Raw genomic sequence first — 24689 nt, forward strand, 5'->3', positions numbered from 1 at the left:
AGAGGCCCTACTCTAAGGACACCTGTTTAGCTTTGCTTAACTCCACATTTCCCAAATATCACTTGACCATGGAACCTTGTTTACATAATACATTAACATGCTGTAAAACAGTACTCTGTGGGACAGTACACTAGGAGAAACATCACAGTAAACAGTTCCCTCAATTCCTAAGCCCAAATGTAACTCCAGTAGTAAAACAGAAAACAATTCTGACCATAGCAGAGAGGGCATTAAAGAACCCATATTCCAACTGGAATATGGTCACATCTACTGTCATGATACATATATGTAATATGATTGTGTCACCTAAAAATACACAGAGATGATGTAAATTAAAAGTGATTAAGGCCATGCCACCTTGAATGTGCCCGATCTCATCTGATATTGGAAGCTAAGCAGGGTCAGGCCTGGTTGGTACTTGGATGGGAGACCATCTAGGAATACCAAGTACTGTAGGCACTAAAAAAAATAATAAATAATAAAATAAAATAATTTTTAAAAAATAAAAGCAATTAATACATCCCAAAAAGATTTCCAAATGAAGACAGACTAAAAGATTAAAACTAGGAAGAAAAGAAGGAAGACCTAATCAAACATTTAAAACTACCAAATGTACTGACAAGCAGAGAATGGGCTTTTTTTAAAAAGTATATAAAAATGAGTACATTAATCAAAAACTACAAAGAAGTTCTTCCAAGGTAGAAGACAAACTGGTAAACTTATAAAAATCATGGTTAGCATACATATTCTTTTTCTGCGCTCACCCAGCAAACAGCAAAATGAAATGAAGAATTTCTCTCTCAAAGAATGACATGGTATCACAAAAGCAGGATGCTGTATGGGAGTCGAAAGTTCTCTAATCACATACTGGCTCCTCCCATCCCCAGTTAGAGGAGCTAATGGTTTCTCAATGATTATTCATGGCAGAGCAGTAACCAGGGTTCATCTGCTACCTAGGCCATGACAAAGGTGTGGCCACCCTGAAATGGCCATAGTAAAGGCCAATCTCTCACTGGAATTACTATAAAAAAAATATGCCCTTTATGTACATAAATCCAGACTTGCCTACCTGAAGGGACAGTCATAACAACAAGACTGCAAAATGCATATGAAAATATTTTGAAAATTTTTCTAACTAAATTTTTCTTTTAAAAAGGTAAGAGGCAGTTTCAGAATCAATCACAGCTTCTTTGAGCAATATCCCCTGGGGTTTAGAGTCTACCCCACCTCAAACAGGGTTACAGCAGCATGTTCCAAAGGGTGTAGCAGGAAGTGAAGAGCTGAGTGATAAAGCAGGAATTATAAACTCAGGCAGGTAATACCAATAAGTAAAACAGCCAGGTGTAACTCAAAAAAGGGGTGAGGGAGACTATGTGGAGACCAGCAGTTATCCTGTCTAACAGGGACAGCAGCCAATACTCAGCTCCTGCCTCCTGCAGTCACTAGGAATGCTGCCAGATCTGCTGATCTTTTAAGTGAAGCCCAAAATCCAAATTTTATGTGACATTAATCAACATTTAAAACTATGTGGATCAAACAAAATATATCCGTGACCACATTTGCAAAAAGGTTGCAGGTATTAAAGAGTTCACACTTATTGCAATAATTTTAAAAGGAGGAAGGAGGAAGGAGTTTTGAAGATAGGCTATAAATACAAAATTAGTGATTGTGAGCTTGGGGCAGAGAAAACGGTTCAGTTTTTTAAAACTAATCATATAGTTGCCCAACAATAAATGACTGTTAGGTACTTCATAAATGTGTCCAGTAACTAAAGTGAGATTGTGTAACTGGCATGACAGAAATTCACTCTCTACATACATGTCCCTCCCACCCCCATTCCATCACTGTGTAAAAACCAAATACACAAACAGAGAGACATGAAGTAAAAATGGGAAAATGCAAAGCCTGAATAATTGTGAAAACTAAATAACTAACTGTAGAATAAGTGGGATCTAGCACATGTTTAAGTAAAACAGTCCTGATCGAAACTATGTGACTTCTTCAGAGAAGCAGTAGCCAGGATGAGAATGATGAGGGGCTGAAGAAAACTGTGCAAAAGTTTAACCACACCATGCTTGTCTGCTAAAACCACAGGTGACAATTCTGTGAGCTATACTGCACCAAGGTCCACCTGACACAACATTCTCCTTTGTCAACAAAGCAGAATAGTTTAAATCACTTGCCTGTAAATATGAGAAATTACTATAGTATCAACAACTAGTATATGATAAAAGCCCTGGACGACCACAGAAACTCAAAACGGTCAAGAATTTCTTCAATCTGTTTTACACATTTCAGGGGCTGCCTTCTCATTTGCTTTACACAAAAGCCCGGGTAGCCACAGAAAAACAACTGATAAATTGACACATTCAATTATTACTAATTATATTTTTATGATTCTTTTCAGAGAGTAGAAAAGTAAGAGTCTATATAGCTCTTATTCTCCAAAATTAGTTCTAAATCACTAACGTCACTCTCTCACTTAGGGCTTTCCGCATCTTCCTTACCATCTCTATATTCTATCTTCAACAGTGTCAACATCCAACCCACGTGTTTCTTTCCCCACCCTCATCCCTTTCTCCTGCCATTATCCTCAGCACCTTCAATATTATAAATGGATCAAATTACAATATTTCTTCTACCACAAAAATGTAATCACTGGGTTATAACTAGATGTTGTGCTCTTGGTCCTTACAAAAACTGACACAGCTATTACCCATTTAAATCGCCTTTCTCAAAGCCTACCAACTGTAGAACTAGGGACTTTTCTTATACTTACTAACATAACTTGCATCTCCCACAGGTTATTGTGAAGAAAAAAGGCAATGTCTGTAAAAATAGCTTTTAAAAATTAGTAAACAAACTTTGAAAAAAGGAAAGTAGCATTTTCTTTAAATCCAACATCTACCAAAAAACTAGTAACAAGTCTTAAAACTCTGTAGATACTCATTATTCATTTTATTAATGCAGGGATCTCAAAAGCACTGGGATAATCTGCATGTTAGGAAAACAAAAGCGAAACATTCTCATTTAACAGCTGGAAATATCAAGATGCTCAGTGATTTACCAGCCCTCCTTGTTTAAAATTTAGAACAGAGCAGTCAGTCTCTCCAGTAGCAAATGTGTTGTCAGTCTAGCACATCACAATTCTTTGTAATAAATCTCTTTCATAAATACTGGTGCTGGTCTCATTTTTATAACTCAGCATTGTGACCTGGTGTTTCTCATTAGTATATTACTGTGCAGCATTTTTTAGATGTTTTTGCTTAAGTTAATTAAATAAAAATACTACTTTTTAAGTATTTTTTAAAGATTCTGCTTTTCCTCATTTGGCCCTTACCATCCCTTTCCATAACTCTATCACAGCCCAACTAATACCGCCCAAACTCCACTAATTTGTTGGTAACTTAAAGCTAGTATAATATAAATTACTGCCATTAATTCATAGGGCTTTAACAAGCCCTTGAAGTTTCAAAGGTAATGCACATGGAAAAAGAAAAATAACACTTGGTTAGTTCTTTCAAGACTTCAAAACTCAATCCATTTCAGACAGTAATGTGTGAAAATTGTACCTTTCAATAACTAAAATTAAAGCTCTGGTCCACATTTTAAAATAGAACTTCCTTAGGATCTTTACACAATAAGAATAAAATTAGACCCATGTGAAATTCATTTTGCTTTAAAGTTAATTACAATGTGTGACATTATAGCTCTTTTGCTTCTTCCTTTCCATGAAAATATCTCACAGTATCTAAACTTTTTACTTTTAAAACTGATCACTTCTTTTTTGCATTTTACACACCAAAATACCTACAATTTTACAGCAGTGCTTGCTTTTCTTTCTAAAGGTCTAGACAACAATCAATGTAGAGCAAGCTTTGAAAGAAACAAAATCTGCAACAAAAGGACCATATACAAAGACTATTCATCTTTAAAAGGTAAAATATGAGTATGAAAAGGAAGGCGGAAAAGAAAAGGGAGGAAATGCCCAGTCAAATAAACGCCTGCAGAGCACTTGGGACTCCTGCTTTGAGTCTGGACAACTGAGGGTTTGAGGTTAATGATATCCCTGGTTCCAGGAAGAACAATTCCAGTCCTCTTGGGAGAAAAGCACCCTCCACTGAGATCTGTAAATTTTCCACAAATTAAGATCAAGCCAAAGCATACAACTAGAGATCACCATGTACCCAGGAAGGAAAGCCAACATTGGAGAAAGCTAGCAAAAACAACTGAAAAGGCATTTAGAATGCCCCACCCCCCAAGGGTTGTTGATATCAGAATTATCAGAGAAACATTAAAGAGCATGAAATGTTTAAAGAAATAAAATCTGGAATCACACAGACAAGCAAATAAACTTTGGAATGACCAATCAGATCTGGGGGGAGGGACAGACTTCTAGGAGTAAAATATATCATTATTAAAGTAAAAAAACTCAAAGAAAGGGTTAAATAAGAGTAGTTAACCAGAAGATAAAATTTAAAGCATTAACACACAGTGCAGTACAGAAATACAAAATGGAAAATCTGAAATGTAAAGTTGGACAGGATAAGCTATATCTAAGGTTCAAGGAATTAGAGTCCCAGGAGAAATAAAAGTATAAGTAGATAAAATTAATAAAAGATCAATAAAAATCAATTACATTAAAAATAAAGTCTTTGTTCATTAAAAGATGCTAAATAAGGCTATCTCTAAAAATATTGATGTCAACTTTACTTAACCTTAAATATGCTGCACTGAATTTACAAAACTGAGACATCTCAAATCTTTACTAATATTACAGCTTTTGTTTTCCAGTGGCCAAAATACCAAAATGCCTACTGTATGTATAGATTAAAAAGTGCTTATAAAGCCTTCCATTATGACTCTTACTTACTTGAAGATGATAATATTCTATGTGGCCAAATATCTGAACTCATTCTGGACTTAGAGACATTTCAATAGTTCTTGATTTTTGTTAATTTAACTTTTTTCATAATCAAAGTGAGGATAAAAATAACTTGTTTGGGGTTTTTGTATTTTTTGTTTCTTTTTTGATTTTGGCATTTTTTGTTGTCCTTTATTCTTTCTTTGTTCTTTTTTTCTTTAGTAAATAACTTATATCTGTCTTCTTTTTCAAGTATTTCTGAACAGGGAATTCAGAAAAACTAAAAAGTGGGAGCTTTATTTTTTGATGTAACCTAAAATACAGAATTGATCTTTCCAGAGTAAGAGATGATTGCTTTTGCTATATACCTTTATACATTTTTTCCTTATCAAACACATTACCAAGAATTTTTATTTGTTTGTAAACATATGCTTTCACAGTATACCTTGTTTATATGTAAATATAAGTACTTAATTATCACTGTTCATTTCCAACTGATGAAGAAAAGCAAAAACTATGGTAGAACTTTAATAAAAGATCAATTTTAGAGATGGCCTTATTTAGCATCTTTTAATGAACAAAGACTTTATTTTTAATGTAATTGATTTTTATTGATCTTTTATTAATTTTCTACCATAGTTTTTCTGTTCCTGGTGGTATCCACCTTTGGCTAGTCACATACTTACTCAAGAAACCTTCCCAATAGAGTATAACAGGATGAGAATCGGAAATCACTTTCAACATCCCCAGCAGATACTGGCTACTATATCAAACCTTAAGTGTAAAACATTTAATTGACAATTAGTATAACTATAGATGACTTCTGATTCTGTTTTTAATTCTGTAGATTGTATTTAAACAATTCAAAAGTATGTTCCAGATTTTGAGATACTAAGTGATATTGTGCAGTCATCACTTTATTTAATGTGTACAACAGCCCTGAAGTTTACAAAGTGTACCCTTTATTATAGTTTCAGGTGCTAAAATTAAAATTAATGGGTTATCAGTAAAATAAAAAACCACACACACTAAAAATAAAACAAAAAAATGAAAACTGAAAAGAACAAGCCATAAATGAAGCAAATAATTCAACAAATATAACGGATATAATTTTGGTATCCAGAATATGTAAGGTATTCCAAATAACAAGAAAAAGTCAAACAATCTAATGGAAAAATAAGCAGAGGATGTTTCACAAAAGAAGAAAAACATGAATGGCCAATAAAGACATGAAAATATATTCAACATCATTTATAATCAGAAAAATGAAAATTCATACATAAGATATTTTATAGTCACAAGATATTGTACTGGTTACAAACAAGGTTTGTGGCAACCCTGCATGTGCAAACGTAAAACCTTCTGGAAAGTATTCACCATTCCAGATGCCATTAAGAACATTCATGGGGGACCAGTCAAGATGGCATAGAAGGTAGAGGCTGTGCACGACTCTTCTTGAAACCACACCAAAATTATAACAAAACTACAGAACAATAATCACTTCGGAAACTAATATAATATTATATGTCAACTATAATTAAAAAATAAAAAATATTTTTAAAAAGAGTTAAAAAATAAACTACTGTGGGTAAAATGCTATCAAACAGCATCGCATACTACAGAAAAATTGTCTGTGAAAGGAAGTGTCTATCGACGCAACAAACTTCAGTGTTGTCTTTTTTAACCCATTTCCCATTTTAAAAAAAAGTTTAGCTCGCTGCTAGTGTTAATTTTACATAAACATGCTCTTTGAGGCTGAAGCAAATATGATGGGTTTTCGATGTGAAAATATAAAAACTGTTCTTGGAGTTATTTCTAAAGAGAACTTGTCTCTAATCCTAATGTGACAGAAATGTACACATAAATTGTATTTATCAAATGAATCTTTGGCTAATAACTGTTCAAGAACAATGTTAACGTCATGCTTAGGAATGCCACATTTTCTAGGATTTGACAGTTGGCAATCGAAAATTACTAAATTTTATAAATGGAAATACCACTACTAAAAACAGAATGCTATAAAGAGAATTATGTCATTTGTTTCCAAAGACTATCAATATACAATAGAGCGATGCAAAAATAATAATAAAAGCAAGATATTTCATGGCAAGCTTTGGGGATAAGGTTAGGACTGTAATCCACGAGTTATTGGGGTACATGCTGCAACTGCAAGAGCCACCAGTGAGTATTCTTGGGGCAAACAGGCTAAGAAATTGCCACAGCCACCCCAATCTTCAGCAACCATCACCATGATCAGTCAGCAGCCATCAACATCGAAGCGAGACCCTCTACCAGCAAAAAAAATGCAACTCACAGAAGGCTCAGATGATGGATAGAAATTTTTAGTAATAAAGTATTTCATAATTAAAGTATGTAAATTTTTTCTGTAGACAATGCTATTTCACACTTATTAGACTACGGTAGTGTAAAACATAACTTTAATTATGCACTGGAAAACCAAAAAAATCATGTGACTTTGTTGTGATACTCTCTTTATTGCAGTGGTCCAGAACCAAACCTGCAATATCTCTGAGGTATGCCTGTATTCAGGCCACCCCTGGGTGATGGGTAGGTCGCAGAGAAAGACTAACAGAAAAAGCAGCCCATGAGCAGTATTGCTAATCTAGCCGGGTTGGACTTCATAGTGCATTTGGGGTATTCAGTGAATTACTATGCTTTAAAACTTAAATACACTGCTCATATATAATCAGATACTGCATTCCAAAAATATGATAAAGGAAAAATCATTAAAAAGAGACTATCTCCTGTGTCACATCCCTTAGCACTATTTGTATCCTGGTACCTTGTCTTACTGACAAAAAGATAGTGGTATATTTCTTGAAAACAACAGGGGCATTTTCTTAAGAAGTAAATCCTACACAAATATCTTCATGGCTCTGACAGGCTTTGACAGATGGTAGGAAGTATAAATTGCTGGGCTGCAGGTTTGACTTATACATAAATGACAAATGCAGAACAGAATTCTTCACAATTTTCTGAGTCAGAAATCAACTACTGAATATCTCATTGTAGCCTCAGGATTGTTGTCTTGTTTTGCTTTAATATTACCACCAGCAGCAGCTAACATTTATTCACTACATACTATGGAAACAGGCCCCAAACTAAGTGTTTTATTTATGTCCTCTTATTTTATCCTATAAAATAGACACTGTTACTATCTATTATCAATGCCATTTTAAAGATTAGGGAACTGCGGGAAAGAGAAATCAGATAACGTGCCCAGGAGCTGAGATTCAAAGGCAAGAAGGGAAAACCCTTAACTCATGCTGGCTCTACTGAATCTGAAGATACGTGGCTGAACAAGGAACCAGAAAGTCAACTATGAACTACATACTTTTACATAATTGAGGAGGAAAAACTTCCTAAATATATCTTTATACATCTAACCTACCAAATATTATAGCTTAGCCCAGCCTCCTTTCACTGTGGTCGGAAGATGTCCATTAGCTTACAGTTGGGCAAAATCATCTAACACAATGAATACATTACAGAGTATCGGTTGTTTACCCGTGCCTGACTGAGAGCTGTGACTCACTGCCACTGCCAGAATCACAACAGAGTATCATACCACATACGGCTAGCCCAGGAAAAGACCAAAATTCAAAATCTGAAGAACAGTTTTTACTGAATGTGCATCACTTTCATATCACCATAGAGTCAAAAAATTGTAAGTTGAACCATTTTAAGTGAGGGATGGTCTCTAATTTAACGATTATGATTTTTTACTTTCTGTTTTCTTAAGGGATTAGAAGAAAGGATGACGTGGAAATATTGGCTTAAGCCAATAGCAGGACTCATGGATCTACTTCCAGACATGCATTCTATTAAAAAAAAAAATCACAGAAATAACAAACAGAATTGTTAACTTTATTTTACATATCTACCAACATGTGGCCCTTGCAGAATTTCCTAAAGGAAATCTGAACCATGTGAAGCCCTGTTCTCTTTTAAAGAAAATCAATTATCTCAACATTTAATAAAACAGTAAAATCCCATACTGCAACCCTGACATGTTATTTTTACATAGAGGAAATTAAAAACACAATGATCTTTACTAATGTATTCATATTTTCTAGACTAGGAAGCCCCTAGTCTCATTCAACTCTATAAAGTGAATTATACTGCAATATAATGCAGTATTTCAAAATCACTCTCATAATAAACATTTATAACAGACTGCCTAGAAACTTAGTATCTATTTTTGCCTTCTTTACTAATAGAACTCTATTTAATTGAAAGAACAGTGTAGGTGGCTAAAACCTGAGTTTCCAGCTTCCCCTGCAGCTAAGGCTAGTCATGGTACATGGTTCTGGCAAATGAAATGTAAGCAGTCACCACTGTGCAGGGCTTCCTGGAGAAAGCTTCGAAGGGGGCTGCCTCAGCAGGCACAGGTCCTTTGTATCCTTTCCCCTTCCTCCTGCTACCATCCACCAGACTTTTAGACATGATTAGTAGAGCTTGAGCAGCCACCAGGAGAGCACAAGGGTAAGGATCTCATTATGAAGATGGCAGAAGAAATTGCTAAGAGTGTGGCTCTGTGTTGACACTGGGGCTGAAATGCCTGCCACCAAATTTTTACATGAAAACTTTACACCTAATTTTTTTCAGCCACTGATTCTAAGGTTTCTATTACTGACAGCAAAATAATGCCTGACTGATACATTTCCTCCTTAGTAACCCAATCTGTAGGTCCTCACTTCCCCCATTCTCTAGTGGATTATATTAAGAAAGTAATAGATCAGTATCTATGACACTACTGTGATCCTACTAGAGGAAAAGTGGAAGCCACTTGTATTTTGAATGATACCAAAGTATGTGCTGGACTTGAGCCTTTGTATAACAACTAATTCCAGGAAAATCTCAATTTAAATAAAGAATATATGTTTCTCCCAAATGGCTGCTGACTGATTCCCAAGGGCTCTATCTACTTTTTCTTTTGTTTCTCCCAATTGTTTGTTTTTTCTACCTTGCTTCATTTTTTTCTCATTGCTATTTCTCACTTAAGGCACTTTTAGATTTAATGCATGCTCATAACATTTGGCAGAAAGCTGGTAGTATTCTTCATAACGAAAACCTAAGGAATTTCCAATGGTTTCATTTTCATTCTTCATAGTGTAAAATTTTGGATCAGAAACATAGGCTTAACATTATTCCTTCAAAGAAAAAGGGAAAACTAACAATAATTTTACTGAATATTAAACTGTATTTTCTTACTGTGGAATACTGGGAACAAGTTTTTTTTAAAAAACCAAACTTTACACCTGCAAATTAGAAAAGACCATTTTATCATTTTAGTGACATATTTCTCTTTAAAAAATCTTTTTTTTTTTTTTTAGAACATAATTAGAATCAGGCTCTTGGAATTCATGGCGCTAACTCTGTTCTAGTGACCTGAAAAGCCCATTGAAAGGTGAGAACTTATTTTGAGGAACCCAGAAGCTGTTGTGTGGAAGCAGCAACCCAAACTCCCCAGTCAGACCTACCAGTCTCTTCCTATGGTCAAATGGATGATTTATAAAGAGAATTATATATAATACTTGTATACAAACACAATGCAAAAACTACATAATAGAACATTTCAAGATCTTGGGGGGATACACACACACACACACACACACACACACACACACACACACACACACACAGTTATCTTGGTTTATTCACTCATCATTGAATTGTGAACATTTCCCTAACATTTATTTTATTATACATTTTACTTCATGTCTATAACAATTCGTATCATTATTTTCTTTTGTGATAAGTAGGTTGTCATATATTCTTTGCTTTAATCTAAAAAAAATACTGGAAAATAATCTTGATGTATAAATATTGATCCATATTTCTGATCATTTCTGAAATAGATTCGAAAAGCAGAAAGCAAGGATCAACAGTTCTTTTCTGACAATAGTTATTTGAATATTTCTACTCTATAAATTCCCTCATTAAAAAAAGAAAGAAAAAAAACCCATCTCCATATCTTAAAATATCATGGTAAAGATAAAATCCGGATTATTCTCACCTTCCTTTTTTTAAAAATGGGGAAGGATGGGGCCAAAATAGGAACTGGGCTTCAAATATATATGCCTTCTCAAAGTCCTTGTGTAAACCTGCAAGCAAGGCAAGGGCTGCAATGAGAACAGAAGCTTGCTTCTGAAGATATTAAGCAGCCAGTGAAGACACTGGCAGATAGTAATTCAAGAGATGAAGAGGTCCAGAGTACACAACATAGTTCAAAGTTCTCATAATCCTTCCTGGGGGCAGTCTAAAATAGTGGAAAGAGAAAGGGAAAAGCGGTCTCCCAGTTCTGCCACAAAGTGGGTTTCATCTTGGATAGATCCTAATATTTCAGTCTGAGGTTCCTCATCTATAAGTGTGTTGGCTATCTCAGATCGCCAAGACTCCTTCCTGGTGAAATCATCAATGATTATATGATCATCACCAAATTCAGTACTAAAACTCTGTTTTTTCACTCTGGGTTTCATGTTCTTTTCCCTTCAGTAATTCCCACTGCTGTTTCCCTCACACTTTCCCACAGATAGCCAACCCTCCAAGCATACTGATCATCCAGTACCCTCAGAACACTTTAGCATCCTCATTCTTCACTGTGGCTCACAAGTCTGATACCTACTGATACCCCTGAATTCTCACCACAATCTCAGGGATTGTGCCAGTCCCCCAGAAGCTTAACCTCTTCACACTCCTATGGAGCACAGTACTCTTACTACCCATGGGGTACCTAGTCTGCCCTGTACATGTTATAGGGAAACCACTCATGACTCTCCAGCTAACTAGCAAGCACCCTGCACAGATATCCTCTAATATCCCCAATGCTTCTTACACTCCCATAAATCACTCAGCATGGGACTCCACATATATTTGTTGGTTTACCAATCTAGCACTGTATTAAACATCTAAGTATACTTCAGTGGTGAGGTTTAGCAGTTGGGGTAAAGAGAAGAGTTAAAACAGAAATTATCAATCCTATCCAACTCAAATTTCTTTTAAATCATTTCCAACATAAGATCAGACAGTGTTCCCCATGAACATTCCAAGGGCAGGAGCTTCCTGGCCCAAGGGCAGCCCAATCTGCTCTGGGACAGCTGTTATTCTTCAGGACGTTCTTCCAGAGACAATACTGATTCTTCCCACAGTGATCCCACCTAACCCTCTCACGTGCAAGACACTTGAGGGCAGTAGCCATGACGCTCTGCATCTACACTTTAACTCTCTTCAGTCAATAATTCCCTGGCAACTCCTCAGAAAACACAGCTTTCAGACTGATGGAACATTCTCGATGCAACGTGAATAGAAAGAACTACCATCACCTCCCCTGTCTGGACGGCATAATTTGGGATCATGCAGGCTAAGACTCATTCACTAAAGATCAGCCATAACATGCTGGCAGATAATGAGTTTTAATTCACTAGAAGCTTTATCTGAAAGCCACGTTCCTATAGGCCAACAGCTCTCTTTAGAGCAAAACATGTCTAGAATAATGACATTTTACCTCGGATGTGAAAGTTACACATACAATTAGTGTTCTGGCTTCAAATCATTTCCCCAAGATAAATGATATCCTGATATGATAAAAATACAAAATGAAAAGGAACTCTCCCGGTGACTCAAACAGTTTAAACTGTTTTACCTCATTTGGAAACCCACAGCCTTAGATAAATTTGTTATCCAAGAGCACCATCTGGTGGATGAAAGCATTTAAGCTACCCCATTGTGGGAAGAGGAAAAAAAATGTCATCTTAGAAGCCTAATTGTCATTAAGACTAAAATCTTGTAAGAAAAGATTCCCACGCTTCAGCAAACAGATTTCTGATAAACAGGCTCTTGACAAAATTATAATATAAATGAAATCTAGAATTCATAAAAGGTCACTACCAAAGAATTCAGTTCATCTTCTTAAAGAAATGTTGCTAATCATAAAGCAAACATTTCTAAATGAGAGGAACCTCAGAGAGTTGTTAATTCAATCCCTTCTTCCCTTTACAAATGAAGACTCTAAGGCAAAGACAGAGCTTCCCTAAAAGTCACAGCTAAGGATGAGAGGCACTGATTATATATGTAAATGGGTCAAATATTCTGTGCAGTTCAATATAGCCTTCTATTTCAAGAGGCTGTGAAGAAAAGGCAGAATATGAGGCAGTCAGTGCATGTGGTAAAGTGTCACACTCTCTCGGGTTATCAACGATCTGGCCACACCCCATTGTGGACTGTGAACTACCCCCACACTGCCAGATAGTCCCACCAAAGACCAGGAACTGCCATACCCTCCCTGCCTCCACAACTGCCTGCATCCCTCTTCATGTTAGATTTACCTGCTTTCCCCTGCCCAAGAAAACCATTCTAGCCAATAAAAATGAGACATAAAATAAATGTTAAATCACCTGCTGAAGAACATTTATCATCATGGAAAAGCATTTACAATGTGTTAAAATGGGAGAAGGAAAAGACAAAACCAAACTATGTTCATTATGGTACCATATCTGTTTAAAAAATACAATTATCAAGTGTTAAATCAAGAAAAAACACTGGGAAAAAATACATCAAATTTCTTTTGACAGCTTTTGTCTCTGCATGCCAGGATTATACGTGATTTCAATTTCCTCTCATATAATACCAATTTTTATATTTAACATTTATATTAATAAAAAGTTAATTTTTACCTTAAAAATTATACTTTTATAATTACAGACTATAAAGAAAACTGGAAAATGGAAACTGGAAAGAGGATCCCATATATAGGCCCATCCAGCCAGTACATGCATAGCAAAAAAAATGTCTGCTCCAGCCCTCAAGGAAAAATATAAAGAATAAGACATTATATTTTTGTCTTAAGGTTTGGCAGAGTATCTTGGCAGAGTATTTTTCAAACTTTTATGAATACTCTATCAATTATCTATTAATAAATACCCGAATGACAAAAGCAATAGACTAGCAAATTAATATTAAAGAAAAAATCTTGGAAATATAATTTCTTTAAAATATTTTACAGATTTTCAGATGCAGGGACCTGAGTTCACATTCTAAGTCTATTTTCTACTTGTAAAATTTTGCCTGAGTTACATATCAGAATATATGGCACAATGTTCCCTAAAGAATTCTATGGCTATGGCCTGAAAACCACTGTCTCCCAATGTGATTAGGTCTTTGAGATACATATCAAAGATACAGTTATCTGAAGGTCAGTAAACAAGAATGGAACACCTTACCTCAAAATCCCTACATCATCTATATAGAGATCAGAGAATGAAATTTTTTTCTAAGTACCTTAAGTTACCAGTTTTCAAAGTATTGTCTGGGAACCACAAGGAGACATCCAGATCCCATCACAAGGTCTATGGCATCAAAACTGTTTTCATGTCTACAGCCATGCCACCCTGAACAAGCCCAATCTTGTCTGATCTCGGAAGCTAAGCAGGGTCAGGCCTGGTTAGTACTTGGATGGGAAACCACCTAGGAAGACCAGGTGCTGTAGGCGTAAAAAATAAAATAAAAAATAAGAGATTGTAAATTGACAAGGTCCTTGCAATGTGTGAGGTCAACCAACGGTTGCCTTGCCTAAAAAAAACAAAAGTGTTTTCATAATTACACCAAGACAATATTTGCCGTTTTCATTCTCAATCATACATGAGTGTAAAGTAGAGTTTTCCAGAGGCTACATGACATCACAACAGATTAAATGCAGAAGCAGATATAAGAATCCAGAGGTCTTCCATTAAGCTAGACATTAGGGATTTGAGGGGGAAAAAAAAGGTAAAATAATGCCACTCCTCTCACTGAATTTGTTTTTTAATTTCTAATACAATATATAAGGATATAAGGATAGATATAATCTACATAAACAAAAGCTCTTTCAGGTCTACAATAAATTATTAAAAGAGTAAAGGAGTCCTGAGACCAAAAAGTTTGAGAACTACTGATGTTCAGAAAAACACATACCAGATAAAATCATTCTAACTCCTCTTCCTCCTTTTCAAAGCACTTTTCAAGCCTCTTGCTGTGACCAGTCCATCTCACAGACCATATCTGATGACACTCTTTAAAGCACAATTCTGATTCTATCACTTCCCTATTAAATAATCTCAAATGATATACAGAATAATAACCAAAAACACTCAGGAAACTCCACCATCTGGCCATGGACTATTTTTCCAATTACTCATCAATTCTGTAATTACTTAGGTGCGTTCTCTGCAGCAGACACTATGATAGAGGCTGGGTCTGGAGAATCTATGAGAAATGATACCTGCCATCACTTGGACTCAGAGTCTACTGCAGAAGAAATAGTTATATAAGTACAGGTATCCTTCATTTCCTGTACTTATTTTCCAAATATTTGTTGTAATAACATATATTTCCTTACCCAAAATTGACTATCCAAATCAAAAACTCTCTAAAATGATTCTGTGAACTCGCCCACAGAATCATTTCAGTTGTATACAAATCCAGGTAAGAGAATGTAGATGGCAGTTCACTTGTATCTCAGCTGTTCTCCCAAAAGGATTATGCCTTGTGCCCATTTAAATTTATTAGGCATCACTGCTATCATCTGCTCATCATTAGTGAAATTGTCCCATGAGACAGTGGAAAAACCTGAGAAGGTAAGTAAACATAAAGGCCTGGTAAAGGCCACACATTAGAAAGATGCTGGAACTGACAACGCATTTGGAGGGAGGGAAACACACAAGGCATGTTCTTGACATGTCCCCATCTCATATGTTGTTCCTAGAAAACTTAACCTTGTTACTTGAGCCAACACAATATTTGAAAAACCAGAGAAATTCTTTGTGCAGTGGACTAATATCTACTCTCAGGGTAGGAGACCGTTGGGACCAGGCTGGTACAGGAGAAGGTGGTAGATACCTTCGGATATGTGGAAGCAGCTGCAATGGGAGAAGAACATGATTCAATGAAGAAGCTGTGTTTCAAAGCAAGTCTGGGAGATTTAAGAACAGTGATATGGCACAAGTTGTAGATCAAAGGTGAAGCATCTTCCCCTCACTGTGAAATGCAGCTTTCTTCCTCCAGTGAACTACAGAAAATTATCATCAAAGATGGTTATACACAAAGGAAATTTTCAATCTTAACATAATACCATCTCATAGGTTTATGCCAGAAGAAATAAGTACCTGGACATAAAGCATACAAAGAAGGCTAAAGTATTCTTAAGTGGGAACCATAATGATGAGGATAAGCTAAGCTCCTGGCTGGTGCACTACTCTGAAAACATCAGCTCACAAGGGCCATTGCAGACTGCGCTGCCTATAATGATATGAGGCATTCAAACCAGAAAGCCTGGGTAATAGAGGAGGTTGGTGAGGCTTACGGGAGGAGATATCTGTCAACACTCAACTTAGAAAAAAATCTTCAAAGACGACTCTTTTGAAATCAGACAATAGTCTTGCAGATCCTTCTAGTGTTATGGATTACGGAGGTAATAGCTAGCTTAAACAAAGCAAATAAAACTTCATTTTAAACCTCGACTCAATAAACCATTATCATCATTAAGAGGATCAACATTAAATTATATGACAGGTATTACTAGAAATGCAGCCCAAAATAGCATAAAACACAAGCTTGAATGACTCACACTGCACTGTACTAGTGTAGGTAAGTAATGCTGATGCCTCTTCTTAGCTCTCACACACAGAACAACAGAACTGTTTTCAAAGGTCTGTGAAGTGCACATGGCTATTGGCTATCCCATAAATGTTCTACCTTCTGTCTTTCCTAGATACCTGTTGACTTTCATGTCCCTTAGCCAAGTCAAAGCATCCCACAGTTATAGAACTTTTTTCTCCCAGTTCCTCTTTTTACTTTATCTTCTTTTTTGTGTGTTTGTGTCCTGAAGAAACTCCCACACTTCTTTTAACAGAGAGCTAACTTTCTAAATGTACAGTCAGTAAAGGCTAATTAAAACTTTATCAATGGACCAGCCCATGATGAAACATAACAAAACAAGTTCAGATCTTAGGACTCTTACACTAATGTCACTGCTACCAAGGTATCAGGTAGGGTCACCCAAGAACACAAGTAGCTCTATTTCTAAGTTCAGGGCCCTCTTTAAGGTTCCTGAAATCAGCAAACACTTCAATTTCATTGTCTCGAGGTGTCAATGTAGTCAGTGTATATGAATCTCATTCTCCCGAGAACATTCAGAATTTCATCCCATCTATCTCAGTTTTGAGCATCGTTCCCTGAGAACAAATAATTATAACAAATAATTATATCTCTATATTAAGGGTTGGCAAACTTTGTCTGCAAAGGGCCAGACAGTAAATATTTTAGCTTTTGTGGAGTCACGATTACTCAACTATGCCACTGTAGTACCAAAAAAGCCATTTGTAATATGTAAAGGAATAAAGATATGCTCCGATAAAACTTTATTTACAAAGAAAAGCAAGGGGCAGAATCTGACGGCCAAGCCTTGCCCTGAGTCATACACACAAAGGCTAGGTTTTGTCACTACATGCCTTTAACAGTCTTGGAATTTTAGTTCAAAAAATAGTAATTTGCTCAAGTTGCCCATGATGTTAACCAATTTTTAGTACATCCCAAGGAAATCAACCTTTGAAAAACAGTAGCAGAATGAACAAGGGGCCAACACTCGTGCCCCGGGATCTCTAGGCCCTTCTCCCTTTACTCTCAAGGTAGACTATTCTCAACTAGTCCTTCATAAACATCTTCGCCCCCAATTCCTGTGTTGATCAACACAATGACACCTCCTTGTCGAATGCTGCAAGACGAACATCTGAGCAGGAGGGGCCGCTACAGCTACAGCACAATGGGACCTGGTACCCAGGCCCGCAGCCTTCTCTCCAGCCTTGGGTTAATTCCTTGCCCTCAGACACCACAGCCACTATTCTAGGTCTGCCTCACCCTTCCTTGCACCCATGTGCAGCAAAAGCCTCCAAATTCAGTAAAAATACTGATTACAAAGTGTGGCCCTACCTTCTGCTCCATCCTCCTGTTTTCCACCTTTACCTGACTTGAACTTATTCATCTAGGTCTAGTTCAGATGTCTCCTCTCCTCAAGAAAGTCTTCCTTCAATGCCAAGCCTGCTCGAAGTGCCTCTCCTCCCGGCTCCACATAGAACGCCATATTTGCCTTTATGGCCAAGTTCATTATACCTTATTGCCCCTCTGGAAATTATTTGAGAATTAGTATCCTTATCGATCTTTGTACCCTGAACAAACTATTTCTCTTACCTCCCCACACCTTCTCCAAGAACTCGCACCCATACCAAAAAAAAAAAAAAAAAAAAAGCTATGGTTTTTCAATCATTCTTTTAAGATGAAAAGAAATAGCCAAAAATAGAAAGTAGGGGGAAAAGTGAACTGCGATTTGATGACTATAATCTCTTTCAAAATAATGCCATGAACCATAACAAGCCAGTTCCCAACACAATTTAAATATTGAGGTGAACAGTTAAACAATGCAAGGATACAATAGTAAAGAGCAAAACAATACATGGGCTTTTTCAATGCACATTCACTGCAACAATTTCAGACATTCCTGATAGTTACAGGTTATTCTTATATTCATTCATTCGTCACTCTAATGCATTCTTTTTCTTGTTACTCTCCATCTACCTCAAGGGGGTACATACAAGTTATTTTTCATTTGTTTGAATTTAGGTGTCTTGAGTATGATTGGTTTTGTTTACCAGTAACAGTTTACAACATCTCTCTCATGTCTTTCTTTATGGTACAAAAGCATTGAAAATGTCAGCTCAGCTCAGGAGCTACTAAATGCTCCCGCAGAGTCTACAGCAATTCCATGAAATACTATGCCTTGTAAGTCCTATTGAAATAACAGATTCCTGGCTCCCAAACCTGTAAATGATGAGGATGTTTTAAAACTGCATATATAAAATCAGTGGATTATGTTCATTGGATTTTAATAACAATTGTTACTCAAAGCTGAAGTTTAAAGTCAATGTTCCCTTGAAGCAATGCCAATGTGTAACTGATTTTCAAACACCAGCAGTAAGTACATTGATAAACATAGTAAACCAAAGTCCATCAGTCTCATCTGTGCAGGAAACAATTGTTATTTCACTATCAAATATGGAAAGCTAGTTCAGGGCATTTTCACATCAATTGTTCTGAAAATCATCCCAAATATGCTGCTTCTAACTCTTAATTATATGTGGGAAAAGGAACAAAGAACTCAATGATCCCCAGGAGTGGTTAGAAAAAATAACTTACACTCAGTTTTGTTTTATTTTATTTTAGAGCACTCAGACATGCAACCTCTCAGCCAAGGATCTGGATGATTTTCCTAAGAGCAGTCTTCCTTTCAGAAGCCTGAAAACTTGCCAGGATACCATAGGGAAGAAACCACAGAGAAGGCACAAAAGAAACCATCAGCTCAGAGGAAATTTCTAGTTGACATTGACCTAGTTTAACACATTTCCACAACTATGAAATTGACTATATGTAATTGCTTCCTTAAAACTGGTGTGTGGGATAAGAACTTCTGGCAGCCCCTCTACTGGCCTTGGAACTTTGGAAAAGCAATTTAACCTCTCTGGGCCTCAGCTGTAAAATATCGGCCATATTTACATGCCTTCACCCATTTCTATGGAAAACCAGACGCTGGTTTAATAAGACAAGGTGTCATGCTCTGTAAGGAAGCCTTACAGAAGCCCTTACTTTCCCAAACGTAACTAACCACAGCATGTTAAACATAAAAAGATTTATTAACATTAAAGAATAAATCAATAAGAATGCACTTAGAATTGAAATACCTAAAAATCTAGCAATGACTTAATACAAGGTTCAATTTGAAACTGGCAGTCTAAAGATGGCTAGAGGTAGAATACACTGAAATGATCCCCTGGAGAGCAATACTGAAAATGCTTCTAAAGACAAAATATTGTTAAAACCTCCTCAGGTCTTTAGTGGGGAAAAATGTACATATATGCAAACACATACACAAATATACACTCACATAAAAGGCCAAAAAGATATAAAAAGGTTATTTCTGTTTGGTAAGCTTATGAGAAATTTTTTTCTTCATATTTTTCCCTATTTTTCCATTTTTCTACATGGGTATATACTACCTTACTAATAACCAAAAAATTCTTAATACAGTGGTTACACTTATACTAGTGAAAATCCAAAAGAAGAATGGGGAAAAGATGTTTTCTCTTTTTTGAACTTTTATTTTTCATCCAAACACATACATATTTAAGACACCACGTAATCCAACATCCAGCCTCAATTACTAATATTTAGGCCAATCTTCATTCAACTATAACCATTCCACTTTATTTTCTGCAATATCTTAAAAACCAATCGCAGACCTATGTTATTTCACCTGTATATTTTTTCAGGTGAGCATCTTCAATTGATATTATATACATATGTAATATATATATAGCCACCATGCCATCATAATTATATCTAATAGGACAACAGAATTTCACATTATCATCTAATACTCGGTCCATATTCAAAAATAAGAATGGTCCTTTCAATAACAGTATTCAATAATTGGAAATCCATACAGAAAATCTAAAATTATGACACTACCTCATATTCAGAATGTACAAAAAACTGTAAGTCAGTAAAAAAAGCATGACACACACACACAAAAAATGTACAAGAGGCTTAATAAAGCACTTTGATAAAGGGAAAATCCAAACAGCCATTGAAAATGGGGGGAGGGGAATCAAAAACACAATTAAAAACAAGAAAATACTACTAACACACCCAACAGAGCAGCTAAAATTAAAAGACTGATGACAAGTGTCAGGGAGAATGTGGAGCAATGGGAACTTGCTAACTTGCTATAGGAATGTGTGAACTAGAAAATAATTTTACTCTAAAGTTAACCACATATACACCCTAAAACCACCCCTATGCATATGCCCCATGGAAACACATGCTTCCATGACCTGGGAAACGTGTGCAAACCGTTCAAAGAAGTTTTGAGGCAACCAAAACGATCATTAGTAGCAGAACAAATAAATAAACTGTGGTACATTCATACAATAGAATAATATACGGCAATGAAAATAAATAAACTCCAGGTACACAAGATACAGTTTAGAAACGTAATAAGGTATGACAGAAGGCAGACAAAATAGAATATGTACCGAATGATTCTTCTAGTTATATAAAATTCAGAAACAAGATACAATAGACATCATTTTTAAAGAAAAGGAAGTGATTACCATAAAGTCTAAATAGTGAGTATCCTTAAAAAAAGGAGGGAGAGTATGATAGGTAAAGAGGGCATATAGGGGAACTCTGGGGTGCTGATAATGTTTTCCCTAATGTCAGTGATGGCACATAGGTTTTCACCTTACAATAATTAATGAAGCTCTAAGATCACGTTTTATGCACTTTCCAGCTTGTTCTATATTTCAAAATATAAAAGTTTTAAAAATACTTAATAATTGACCCATGCAAGGATTATCAATGGATGTAAATTCACTAGGTGAAAGGCTATTGGTAAAAAGGATATTCATCTAGTCTCTAAGTACCACCCTACAGATCACTTGTTAATTAAAAAGGAATATCCTTGACCGAATCCTTCAAATGGTAAAAAAAAAATAAAGAACAGTATTGGGAAAATTAAAGATCTATGAATATTGTCTGTACATTAGATGATATTATATAAATGTTAAATTGCCTTGTAATTAATAGACACATGCTGAAATAGTTAAGGGTGAACTGTCATGATGTCTGCAACTTACTTTCAAATGTTACAGGAGAGACAAAGACAGAGCGAAAAACATAAAGCAAATTTGCCAAATATTAACAATTGGTAAAACTAAGCAAAGAGTATCCAGGTGATCCAGGTGTTCCTTGCATTACTTCAGCCTTTTGCTAGGCAAGAAATTTTTCAAAATAGAACACTATTTTGAGAGGGATAAAAGATTTCAGAAAGGAAAAATTTTTTTTAAATAGGGTTTACAAGTATCAGGTAGAGACAAAAAGTATTAGATTGTATTTAGTGGATTATGCTCTCATGAAAAATAACTAGAAAACCTAATAATATGTACTTTTTAAAAAAATTCTCACAATTTGTCTGTGGGGAAAAAGGAAAATATAAGCCTGTTGAAATATACTTTTTGAAAGGATTAGGAGAAAACTACTAGAAGAATACATACTAAAATGTTGCTTTTGCCGTAGCTATTATGGATAGATAATATTTCCTGTTTTCTAATATTTTTATAATGAGTTTTGCCTTTTTAAAAATGTAATGTAATATAAAGATTAGCCAGATAGCCAAATACTGTTGAACAATCAGGTATGTGTACAATTAACTGGCTTCAGTTTGAAAACTACCAGCTGCAGAAATCCTACTGATGTGTCTTTATTTCTTCTTGTCCTGTGAGGAATTATGAATTACATAAAGCACAACAAATGACTACTTCTTAACTATGTAAAATGGTAACAAAAATAGTAACATGAAATGATCCTTCACAAGCCTATTATAATATAAATATACCTCATCGTATATGCTCCCATTAATGTCTGCACCATAGATAGGTGCCACAAAAGTTAAGTTCTTCCAGTACTTGCGCTCCAAGTCTTCATAATCCAAGTATCTTGGAGTACAATATCTGAAAAAGATAGATGAACAAAATACAAACTAGTAAGACAATTTTAAGATTTTCTCCACCTATTTGATATAAATCACTTTCTAAAGAAAAGCCTATCAAAATGAAAATAGTGTAGGCAACTCATGTTGTCAAACCTAACAGGTAAATATAAAATGTATTTATCATAGATATTTGCATACTCTTATGATTCCCAAATAACTATGAAAACTTCATATTTTGACTAAGAAAATACTTTACTGAAAGTATCAATAGACGCAGAAAATTAGTTAAAAATTCATTATATTAGCTTTCAAAATATTTTTTAAATCCTTAACCCATTATACTATCCAGCTGTCCCTCAGTATCCACGAGGAATTGGTTCCAGAACCTCCCCACAAATACCAAAAACCACAAATGCTCAAGACCCTTATATAAAATGGTGTAGTATTTGCATATAACCTAGGGATAGCCTCTCATATACTTTAAATCATTTCAAGATTACTTATTAAAAAAAAGGATGACTTATAATACTTAATACAATGTAAGTGCTATGTAGTATAATAGTTGTTATACTGTATTGTTTAGGGAATAACGGTAAGAAAAAAAAATCTGTACATGTTCAGTACCAATGCAACCATCATGGGCCTAACTACATAGTTAATGTCAGCAGCAACCTTTGTTTTCTAATATTTTCAATCCACGGTTGGCAACTAATATAATAATGGTGGCCCTTCAAGTCATTCGAAGATCTTCTTTTTAAAATTATTCATTTTTTAATATGTATAACTTATCGATGAAGACTTAAATATTGCCACATAAAGCAGAAAATTTGCCTAAGAAAGATGAATCATGAGTATAATCAAAAACTCATGACAATGGAAAGACAGAAAACTCATTTACAGTTATTCGGAATAGTATAACACGAGGAACAATTTTCTTAGCAGTAAACTAAATGTAAGTAGGCAAACACTTGAAGAACAGAAAATAGAAACAGTTAAATTAAGACTCCAAGAGATTGTGCAGAAGACTCATTTTCATTTTCATTACAAGTTCCTCTGTCTACTTGGTTTGTAATCAGGTCCATGTATATCTATGAAAGAAATAAAAATAACAAAGTGAATCCACTCACTTGCCACTGTTGGCCAGCTGCCTGAACTCCTTCACTGTCATGGCTTTTTTCTGGATGTTGTATTGCGTGAACAGTCCCGATTGCCCTGTGACCATCTGCTGAATCGGTGCTGGGATGAGCAAATTATCAATGTCATCATAGCACTGCCTTGGCTTCCACTCCTTAGGAGGAATCACCTAAAAATAAAATTTTTAAAAATATGATCTTAAAAATATTCCAGGTATATATTTAGCTTTCATATTTCAACAGAATATAGGAGAAGAATGTGTCAGCATTTCTATGACAAATGTGTTAAAGAATGGTAAAGATTCACATTAAGGGAAATGCTCTCTTTTTTCCAAATATTCACCTGACTGATACGATTTATTTTAAACAGTAAAATTCACCGAGTACTCACTATATCAAATACTGTATTTGTATTAAATTCATTTTTTAGTTGATACTGTTAACTTCTCAATTTTAAATGTAAAATTGAGAGATGCACAGAAGTAAAATAACTTCTGAAATTCCGGTACTATTTACATTAATGAGAAAAATAAGTAAATATGTGCTTAGTCCATATCATTTTCTTTAAATGCCTCTCACAAAAATATGGCAAACAGCAGAGTGGTGTGCTAGTAAATGTTAACAATCAGCTTTCTGGGAAGGTGGTTGAAACCCTGACTCGTAGCTTTTGCCTATTTCCATAGTAACTACTCCCACCATGGCCAATTTGAGCTTACCAACATGACGTCACTGAACATAGAGTAGGAAAAAGATGTCAACTACCAATTCTTATGTGCCTGTATGATGAGGGGACTCAGCCCACCACTGTTTTCCCATAGTATTTACACAATTATTAATAATGAAAAGATGAGAAAACATTAAGACTACAAATACATATTCACGTGATTAAAAATTAGAAGGGACAAAGATATGAATTAAGTCATGATTTACAGTTGGAATTTATCTACCTTTAGAAGTTGTTTTAATTTTTCGAGATAAATTTTTTAAACAATTAACTGTAAAATGTGGATATCACACATACAGAAAATACATAATCATAAATACATAATCATAAATATGTTGCTTTATAATAGTTTATGAACTATTATAAAGCAAA

The 24689-nt window shown here is 35.3% G+C and overlaps 1 protein-coding gene and 2 pseudogenes across 1 annotated transcript in view; 2 read left to right on the top strand and 1 right to left on the bottom strand.

The window, feature by feature from the left end:
* KDM4C (lysine demethylase 4C) overlaps positions 1-24689 on the bottom strand; it is a 347564-nt gene that overhangs the window by 285632 nt on the left and 37243 nt on the right. The window contains exons 3-4 of the mRNA XM_023535104.1: positions 23588-23763; positions 22365-22479 (exon numbers count right to left, since the gene is read on the bottom strand). Of these exons, the coding sequence (XP_023390872.1) occupies positions 22365-22479; positions 23588-23763 (291 nt within the window). The remainder of the gene's footprint in view (positions 1-22364; positions 22480-23587; positions 23764-24689) is intronic.
* Positions 341-459, top strand: LOC111744532 (annotated as a pseudogene).
* On the top strand, positions 14257-14375 carry LOC111744511 (annotated as a pseudogene).

The sequence above is a fragment of the Pteropus vampyrus genome, unplaced genomic scaffold (assembly GCF_000151845.1).
Source record: "Pteropus vampyrus isolate Shadow unplaced genomic scaffold, Pvam_2.0 Scaffold136, whole genome shotgun sequence".
NCBI lineage: Eukaryota > Metazoa > Chordata > Mammalia > Chiroptera > Pteropodidae > Pteropus > Pteropus vampyrus.